General features: G+C 36.7%; 1 protein-coding gene across 1 annotated transcript in view; it reads right to left on the reverse strand.

Moving 5' to 3' along the window:
- COL21A1 (collagen, type XXI, alpha 1) overlaps nucleotides 1-10,458 on the reverse strand; it is a 110,056-nt gene that overhangs the window by 63,628 nt on the left and 35,970 nt on the right. Inside the window, exons 10-11 of the mRNA XM_008575266.1 lie at nucleotides 2,799-2,852; nucleotides 2,655-2,708 (exon numbers count right to left, since the gene is read on the reverse strand). Coding sequence (XP_008573488.1) covers nucleotides 2,655-2,708; nucleotides 2,799-2,852 — 108 coding nt within the window. The remainder of the gene's footprint in view (nucleotides 1-2,654; nucleotides 2,709-2,798; nucleotides 2,853-10,458) is intronic.

Raw genomic sequence — 10,458 nt, forward strand, 5'->3', positions numbered from 1 at the left:
AATATATATTAACCAACACCGTCTAAGTTTTAACAAAACATATTTTGCCACACAATTTAAACATATTAGGTTTCCTCAAGGTTGAGGAAGTATTTTAAAATATTTTTTAGATTTTAAAGAATAGCTTTAAAGCATGTAATAAAATGAGTTACCAATTGAAGATCATTTGCTGAGTGTTTGTTTTGACGTTGCAAATTCAGGGGGGAAAAAAACCCTGCAAAATCTATATACATTTTCTTGTCTGATATGTGAAGAACAAATGTTAAAGTCAGTAAAAGAAAGTACATCTAATTTTAATTATCTTATGTGGAAACTCCTACTGTAGGAGTCTTTGGAGAAAATTCACAAAATGGAAATTATTCAGGGAAAATATCCTAAATGGAGAACAGTATTGTGTGGAACAATCTCTCAAAGGCCACTGTATGATGCCTGGAAAAAATATCCTGCACTGCCACAGTGTCAAAGCCATCTCAGGGATATATTTTTTAACCTTCCTATTTCTGAAAATCAAGGAACCCTATTATAAAGAAAGAATCAAGGAAAAGCCTTTAACTAACTTACTAAATTATTTTAACTCTGGGTGAAGAACTCTCAGAAGCCACAGGGGATGTAAGGCGGGAACCTGGAAAGTAGCCAAATCAGAATTTAACCCCAACAACGAACTGCAGAAAACAGTCAACTCTGAATGAAATCATTACTGGTCTGAAAACTTTTGTGTAGAGAAGCCTTTACACAAACATACATTTTATTTATCTCATCCAAAAGAATTCATGGCTTTGTAAAATTCACACACCTATATTTAAAAGTTAGCACAATGACACGAAACAATAAAGATGCTACTAGTAGAATTATTGTTATTCTTTTATTATTAAATAAGACACATCTATTCCTATAAAAATCTACTCCAATTCTTTTAAGATGTGCAAATAAAACTCCCTCTTTTTATATTTGTTATATAAAACTCAACTAAAGGGAAAAATAAATAAGTAAATGTAATCACTCATTCATTCATAGATACATTAATTCATACATGAATACTTTTATACATTTTTTCTCTCAAATCAGACTATTTGTGAAAATGTGTAGAGACAGCAATGATCCTGTACACTAGAATATAGCGAGGTTCCTGGCACATGGTCTCCTGGAAACAGGTATCCTCACCCCCGCTGGAGAATCCCCTGTTCACCTGGAGGAGGTCAGGCTGTCTCCTGTGACACCCCCAGAGCACAAATGTATAAGACATCTCCCATTCCTGTGGCCTGGCCTGCTCCTTACTGTGTCTAAAAATTCCTCCATCACTGAAACTGGTAGAGATTGTTTAGTGGCCAAAAAGACACACATGCCCAGTAGACAAGAAATCCACTCAGTAGACCAGAAGATTTCATACTTCTTCTTTGGGAATTACATTGACTAATGCCCCTGCTTTAACTCCTCTAACTCTCCCCATATTATAAGTCTGCACTTTATTATTCTATCTTCTGTCTCTTTTTCAGTCACTAACCCTCCTATCTGTCGTGGTGACTGCTCAAACCCATGACTTGCCTGTGACAGCTGCCAGCCCAACCGATGCTCCATCCCAACTACAACCATGCTATATGATGAACAGAATAACGAAACCATTTATTAAAGAAAAAACCTGTGCCAGGAACCATATTGAGTTGTTCTCATATATTATCTCATTTTATCCTCACAATAAACCCATAAAGAAATCCCCATTTTGTCAATGAAGAAAATAAGATTCAGAGACATTAAGTAACTTGCCCAAGATCAAAGAGCTTGAAAGTAGCAGATCCATGGGCCTCCACAGAGGTACTTTAAACAGCTACAATTTTCTGCAACCAACATGAGCAACAATATAAACATAAAATGCACAAAGTCTAGATCAGTGTTTCTTAGGTGTGAATGCTGTGCATATTTTAAAAGGTAAGAATTTTGCAAGGATGGCACTTAGAAAATTACTGCAGTGTTTCATCAGGAGCAAAATGCATAATGCCTTCAAAGACCTTGGTAATAAATTTGTGCTCTAGGAATTAAGCTAACAAATCAACATGAGGATCCAAGCAAACACAAATGAGCATCTTGGACATGAAGAAGCTACCAGGACCAGTAGGCGCTGATCAAACCCATGGAAAGGTACCAATATATTTAAAGAACACATACTTCAATAGCAAGCATACTGAATCTCAGAGTGGTTAAAAAAAAAAAGTAATACAAATGTTATCTGCACTCATCAAAGCCCTACGGGAGAAGTCTAGTAAGGCTAAACCAATAGGCCACCTGCCAGATAAATACCTGCATGCAGGGGCCTGCAGGCAATGGACTATCTGAGGCTAATACACTAACACATTCCATTCACATGATTCACTTTACTCTCCTCTAAGAAGGTAGCTCCGGTGGAGCTTAATCACAGGGAGAGAAAATAGCACCCAGGCAGTGCCAATATCTGCTTCATCTGACAGATGACCCTTTTCATCTAGTGATAAAAAGCCTTCTGTGAGCCTTATTGGCCAATGGCTACTGACAAATTTCTGAATCCATGAATCTTGGAATTCACCAAGGTGAACACCATTGAATGGGAGCCATTATAGATAACATTCTTTGTCTTGTTTGAGTGACTAAAACCACCAATAGCATTTTTATTTGTGTCTATTTACCTTTTCACCATCTCTCCCCGGTTCTCCTTTGTGACCTGGTGGTCCACGGGCCCCCTGAATTAACCACAAAATAGGATTCTATTAATTGTGTTTTTTGGTCACTGGAAATGAGATTTCTAAAATGTTTATAAACAAATCACATACTTGTATTCCTGAAGATCCTGGAACACCTGGTGATCCTGCAATTCCCTGATATCCCTAAAATAACAAGAAAAATAAGAAACAATTAATACTTTATCATATTTACAAAGAGCAGATCTCCATTTCAGGATTCACTTGTCTCAAGTTTCTTACACCTACAACTGTACTTGTGTCTGTTTAAGAAACCAAAATAACAAAGCATCAAATGCTTAATAAGGAATTCATATCCTTTAATCTTTATGAAATCCTTAAAAATTGTATAGGAAAAAGTATTAAGTATCTCTAGATTAGTAAAAATATCCAGAAATGCTTAAATTAAAAGGAAGGCTTTGGAATGAAAATTCAGGGTCAATGTTCACAGTTTCTAAAGAAATGTTCTGCGCATTAGGAACATATCCAACATATGCAAGAGAAAACCACCTAAGAAGACTGGAGATAAACAAATGTAATACATTTTTAAGCTACCTGATTAATGGCCATCTGTGTTAATCACTGGAATAAATTAAGCCTTGATGGAAGTTATTCTTTAGATCAAGTCTATAGCATCCTTTGGGTTACTCATTTTACAAAGATGCTGATGTTAAACCCAAGCACGTGGCTGTGACATGACCCCGTCACTCCCCCAGGCTGAGCTGTCTGCTAAGGGCATGGGGAGAAGGGAAGTCACTTTCATCTCCACTGCTTCTTGCACATCCCTCCGGAAACTAGACCCTTGGTAAAACAGCACAACTTTTCCAGACAGAAGCAAACTATTAACTCTTCACCAGCACATGGCAACTAGCATCTCCAAGCAAACTTGCAGGTCCTGAACACTTATCTAGGATTCCCAGGACCGACATCAGGTTCACTTGGACCAGCTGGAACCTATGAACACATACACTGCTCTATTCATATTCCATCCTTCTCCCCTTCTCTATTCAGATTCCATCTTTCTCGGATCTTACTGTTTAGGTACAGGTTTCTGTTGTCAACTGTGTTAACACAGATCTCATTAAGGTTTCCAACTAGATCTTCATTCTCAAATCCAAAAACTTCACTTCCATGTGGCTATTCATGGGTCTCTGTACTGGCCTTTGTATTGATCCACTCCCTTGTCAGTATATTTTTAACTGTTTCCTGCTTTCTCATTCGCATTTTCAAATATTCCTTCTAATATCAGAGTACTTCAAAAAGTTTGCGGAAAAATGGAATTAAACATAATACGAATCTTTCCACGAACTTTTTGAAGTCCCCTCTTTTATTTTTTTTGTTTTGTTTTGTGTTTTGGTGCTGGCCAGTACGGAGATTCAGACCCTTGACCTTGCTATTATAACACTACTCTCCAACCATACTCATATTTTTTGCTAGTTCTAATAATAATAATGATAGTAAAAATGGTTGTCTCTGAAATATCAATCTTAGATTATTGTTTTCCTCCTTTTATATGCACTCACATTTCTTATTTTGTAAAATGCTCTCTCAATTACTTCCAGAATGACAATGACTATGCAATTTCTGTCACCAACCATCAACTTTTCCTCCGTACTCCATTCAGTTCTTCACAGAGTACATCATTATGCTTTCTCCGTGATTGCTCAGATTCAAATTTTTCTCTTGAGTCTCTCTGCACAATCCTGACACATTTCACTTCACCAGCCGACCATGAGTCTCATAGTCAGCCTCTCCACACTCCTTATAAAATAGCCTGCGATTTCCAGACCACCATCTGCTCTCTGGACCAGCACTGTCTCTGGGTTATGTGCCCCCTTGAGATCAGGAACCAGGTCTAATTCATTTCTGTATTACAACATTGAATACATTGTTTGGCACATTTTTGTGATCAAACATTGAAAAACTTACCATTAAGTCATCCACATTACACATAAGTATGTAAAATCTCTTTCCTCAAAGAACCATGTTATGTTTGTGCAGTTTTCAGAAGCAAACTGAAACTTTCAGTAATGTCATGTGTCTCACGTTCTCAAAATCAGTCAAAAGAAAGAAAAAGGCAATCTACATAGAGCTTGCTCAGCCACATATCTCTACAGCTCTAGTTATCACTGACTTCCCTTCCTTCAACCACTTTGGAATTAGACAGGCCTAGAATGGAACATCAACTCTGTCATGTCTAGCAATGAACAGAGCTAGATTACTTATAAACCACACCACCTAGAATGTTTTTCACATCCTTCAAAATTCTCTATGCACTCTCTGGATAGTCTAACATGATTTACAACAGGCTGGTGTAATTGAGAGAAACAATAGCAATGATTTATAAAGTACTTATCATGTTCTACACTAAGTGCTTCCCATCTATTAATTCACTTAATCCTTACAACCACACGTTAATGTAGGTTCTAAATCATCCTCATTTTCAAATAAGGAAACTGAGGCACAGAAGTTTAAGTAAATTGCCCAAAATTACATAACTACTAAAGTTGATAGCCAGTGAGAACACCCTCTATTAGAAAGCGCCTCATTGTGGATAAGATCTAATTATTCTAGAATGATTAATCAGATTCAAAGAAGTCCATTTTGCCAAACTATTTTTAAATTGTTTAGAAATTCTGAGTGCCCAGAGGAAAGGAATGTTCATAAAATTCCTCAAGGGCCAACCCCATGGCTCACTCGGGAGAGTGCAGCGCTGGGAGAGCTGAAGCCGCGGGTTCAGATCCGATACAGGAATGGCCGGTGCACTCACTGGCTGAGCGCGGTGCGGGTGACACCAAGCCAAGGGTTAGGATCCCCTTACCAGTAACAAAAAAAAAAAAAAGGAAAAGAAAGAAAGAAAGTTACCATGGAGATTGGCTATTAATCAAAATGGTTGGTCATCTGCAAAGTCCACATTTAATAAATTATTTTTCTTTCACATTTTTTCGAAAGTTAAGCCAAAAGGTCATATATGCCTTATTACTTTTTTCAGAAAAGTAATCTTTTATTAAACACCAGAAGCTGCTGGCTGTGTCTCCTCTTTGAAGACGTTGATGTGATGCATTTGTCACAGAGGACACATCATATTTCAATGGGTTAAAGCAAATGTGGCGATACCCTGGACTGTGTTCCCAGCTCACCTCTGACTCATAATGTGACCTCAGGCAGAGTCAACAAATCCCCACATCCTGGGAGGCAACACAGTGAAGTGGAAAGACAATGATTTTTGAAATTGGAAAAGACCATGGGCTGAATTTTTGTTCCTCCCTTTACTTTCTATGGGATTTTGGCAAAGTTACTTTTCCTAGCTAAGGCTTAGTTTTTTTTACCATAAACTGAGATAATAATAGCCACTCCACTTTTGCAAATAAACAAATAGAGTCACAGGTGAAGATGTCTGGCAGATGTGAGGGACTCAGTAAATGTGAGTTTCTTTCTTTTCTTCAGACTCAGTGACTATATAAAACCACAAGAACACTTCTGCAGAATGTTATCCTTAACAGCCATCATCAGTGCATTGGGAATGGCAGCTCCAGTCATCATATTTATAAATTTAACCCCTTTTCAATATTCACACAGGCCTAATGCTGAACATACGAACATAGGCTCAGTGTATTTTATAATAGTTCTGTTTGTTTTATCTCTGGAGACTCTACAATACAGGAACAATAAATGCTTCCCACAGTATGAGAATACTGTGGTGTATATACGTGTATGTGTGTGTGTGTTTAAACTTACAATAAGATTCACTCTTGAAATCTCCCCCCTCCCACCACCATAGATTCCCCCCACTCTTGAAATCTTAGCTACAGAAAAAATATCAAAGATTATTTTAAGAGCTAGAAGAAATATGTTTAGTAACAAAACAAAAGAAACCAAACCACATCCAATCTGGGGGATCCCAGGGCAAAACACCAGAAGAAATTGGATGAAATTCAGAAAAACAAATTTTGGACTAAAAATCAGGAAAATAACTGTTAGCAGGGGGAAATATTACAACACATCAATTTCCAAGAGGAGCAAGAAATAAAACATCGGTTGACTCATAGCCGGATACATTAAAGCAAGAAAATGCCCTAAGACAGTAAAAATGATAAGCTTTTCATGTATATAACTTACTAAGTTTCTCTCCTGAACATACAAGTTTCTGTTTTCATTGTAGAATTGCAACTTTCATGTGATTTTTGACCAGTTAAAACTGTTCAACATGAATTTTGCCATTTTTCAATTATTAGCAGGTCCAAATATCCACTTTACCCCCATCTGCAAGATTTCTGACAGTATTTAAGACTTTTCCATGTTCACAGAAAGTCTCTTTGTATATGAGTCATTTTTTAGGGAAAAAAATATTCTCACTGCCAAATTGTAGGGTTGAAGAAAAGAATACAGAATCAATTTAATTTTCTTCCATGATTCATAGTTACAAGGCTCCAGGAAAGATGTATAGCATTGAAATGGAAATTAAGAAAATAAAATTCTCACATGAGCAAGGGTCACCCCCATTCTGAGCCCAATTCTAATCATATCATAAAACATTCTGCCAATCTAAATATATACATTTTTTCAAAGTAGTGAGGAGGGTAGAAATATTGGCTTCCTTTCAATACCCTAAATTAAAAATGAGAATAAAATCTAGAGAAATAATTTTGGATGTCACCCTTCTTTTAAAAACGTAAAAATGTAATTTAAAGTTTATTCTATTACATAATTTTCTTCAAAGCTTTCCAAAATTCTAACAGATATTCTTAGATACACAGCCAGGGTAACTAGGTAACCAAAATCAAGTGTATACTTTTAATGTCCACTGTGGATTCTTCCAGTAGTTGGCAGAATTTATAGCTCCATGCAACTAGAATCCAAGAAAATGCCTCAATCTCTGTTCTTCTATGTATATCTAATACAGAAACTAGTTTGTTTGCTACTTAATCAGTTGGCAGAATTTATAGCTCCATGCAACTAGAATCCAAGAAAATGCCTCAATCTCTGTTCTATGTATATCTAATACAGAAACTAGTTTGTTTGCTACTTAATCCAACTATTAGTCAAGTAGTTCATATGTTCAAATTACTTGAGCAATCAGTTAAAACATATAGGTCAAATTAGCATATGCAAAATTACACCTGAGCTAAATTCTAAGAAAGAACTGTGATGTTATGGGAGGTGAAGAGAAAGCACTCAGGGGAAGCTTTTCTAAGAGACAAGCTCAAAGGAATACTAAAGGAAGCCCTTCAGTATGCCATACAGCATGAAAGGACAAACCATACCTACAGATCCAAAAGAAGAGAGAGAGAGAAAGGAAAAGCATGCTGCAGAACTAGGCAGGAACGATAGACTGGAGGCTGCGTGCACAGCTTGAGGATATTATGAGGGACTTTGATCTTTAGCCAAGCCACTAAAGTCATTTAAACCAAGGGGTTGCCGAATCAGACTTGAGCTCTGAAAATACCACTTGCTACACCATGCAGGATGGATTGTATAGATTAGAGGAGACAAGGGAAAGCATGGAGACCAGGGAGAGAGAATGGTAGGCACAATCTGAGTCTACTCTATTTAGTCTAACCTAATGGTGGGTTATGGGAGGTGAAGAATCTGAAGTTGTGCAACGATGCCCTGGTTTCCAGCTGGTGCAGCGGGATGGTTGATGATATCACTGATTGAGAGAGGGACTTAATTAGTTGCAAAATATAAAGTAGCACAAAACTAAAAAATGTTTTTATGGACTAATATGAATAATTTATATTTGACAATGAGAGATGCTATATGCTGCTATGAAGTAAACAGAATTTCTACTTCAAATTAAATCAAACAACAATTACTATAAATGAAATTTAATCTAAATATAGTCCTCCCTCCTGTACGGAAAGGCGTATTTATCCCCAGAAATACAAAGCAACATCATCTCATTTCTTATAATAATTTGCCTTGAACTAAGCACATAAATGATAAACACTGCCTACCTTTGACAAATAATCTCTGTAGATATAGCTAAGTCCTTAGAGTCACAGAATTTAATTAAACTTTGGTAAATCGCCTTATTCCCTGAGTAAGGTTGCACTTAAAGTTATAGTAAGCTCATCTCAAAAGGAGAAAGCACAACTGTTTAAGGTAACTGCTGCCATTTTTAGTAGTTCTTATTTTCCAACCTCAATCTTTAGTAATTATGCTTTCATTTTCAAAGTGAAGTGATCAATAGCTAACCTCAATTCCCTCTTTGCCATCCCACTATATTTTTTCCATAATACTTGACCCCATCTGATACTATCTGTGTGTATTTATTACATGGATCTCCACAACGGAATGTGAGTTTCAAAACTGCACCGTGTTTTGGGTTTTGTTTCTTCTCTCTTTTGTTTATTGCTATATTCCTTTAGCCTAGGAGAGTGCCAGGAACACAGTAAACACCCAACAAATACAGGGTATGTGAGCGAATAAATGAAAGAATAAATAAATAAGCAAACAAATGAATATCCATTGAGTCCAACCAGTCTCAGAGAACTGAGAACTCCAATAGCAGAAAGAGCCCTGCATTCATACAGATTACAACAAAAGAAGACACAATATAGCATGAGCTTATCTTTAAAATCACAAATGCTAGATGTGTTGCTGAACAATTCCTGGAAGGATTTAATAAATATACAAATAACATTAGCATGTGTATATACATATACATGATCATTATTGCAACTCTATCTATAATATATAAAATATGAGGAATGATTTAAGAGACACATGAGATAAACATGAAAGGATCCACATATGATTTCCATAGAAGTAAAGTCTTGAAGAAAAATGAATGAGTTAGTCAGCTAAGTTTTGTCTAGGAAAGCTTAATGAAGACATAAGTTTTAAATAACGTTTTATTATAGAAAAAAAGAGATAAACTGCCCAAGCATAGGATAGTTCATTCAAGGCAAATAGTCCACATTTTAGTTTATCAGTGAGACCCTCATGAGGGGAGGAAGAGAGAGAGTGATGTGTCTTTTTAATGGCAGTGGGAAAAGGGTAAGACAATAAATCTTGGGTTGGGGGGGGAGCACATAAATAAATAAATAAATTCTTCTGCTAAGGATCCCAGACTGAGGTGACTGAGAGTTCAGGTAGAAACTGTTCTCTTTAGAAGGACATTTCATACACTTCATAATTAAGCCATTTCATATAATTCTATCTCTAAGTTAAACAATAGCCATTTCTTTGGCTTTTGTCCTAATGTACCCCATTTTCCAGTTCTTTAATCTTCATGGCACTCAGCCCCAAATTCCCCACAGCTCTTATACTGTCGAGTCCACAACTGGCACCATATTCAGTTAAGGGTCTGAAAGGAGAAAAGCATAAAAAGCTTTTCTCATGGATCCTACTTGTTTTATTGCTAATTATTCACCCCTTGCCAAGCTAACTCTGCAAGCCTAAGTGCGAGTGCTCCTCTCTTTCCTCCTATTCTCTACTATCATTCTTGAATATTGGAAAACAGAATCTCTTGCTTGGATTACAAAGGAAATTCAGTAAATCCTCCCTCATAGGCTGTCTTCTGAGTTCTTACACTCTTCCAATTACTCCCTTCTGAATGAATTCCAGTTCCAGCTTGTTCCTAAAGTGTAATATCCTAACCAAATCCAACACTCCTGAGGCAGGACTGTCTCCTTTCTCAATATAGATGTTACATATTTACTAACCTTGCCAAAAATTGCATCAGCTTTTTAGGCAGCCCCATTTCATACATTGATGACTTTTTCACCAAGGTTAAATAACATCTCAC

This window comes from Galeopterus variegatus, unplaced genomic scaffold, assembly GCF_000696425.1.
Source record: "Galeopterus variegatus unplaced genomic scaffold, G_variegatus-3.0.2 Scaffold1164, whole genome shotgun sequence".
In the NCBI taxonomy this organism is placed as follows: domain Eukaryota; kingdom Metazoa; phylum Chordata; class Mammalia; order Dermoptera; family Cynocephalidae; genus Galeopterus; species Galeopterus variegatus.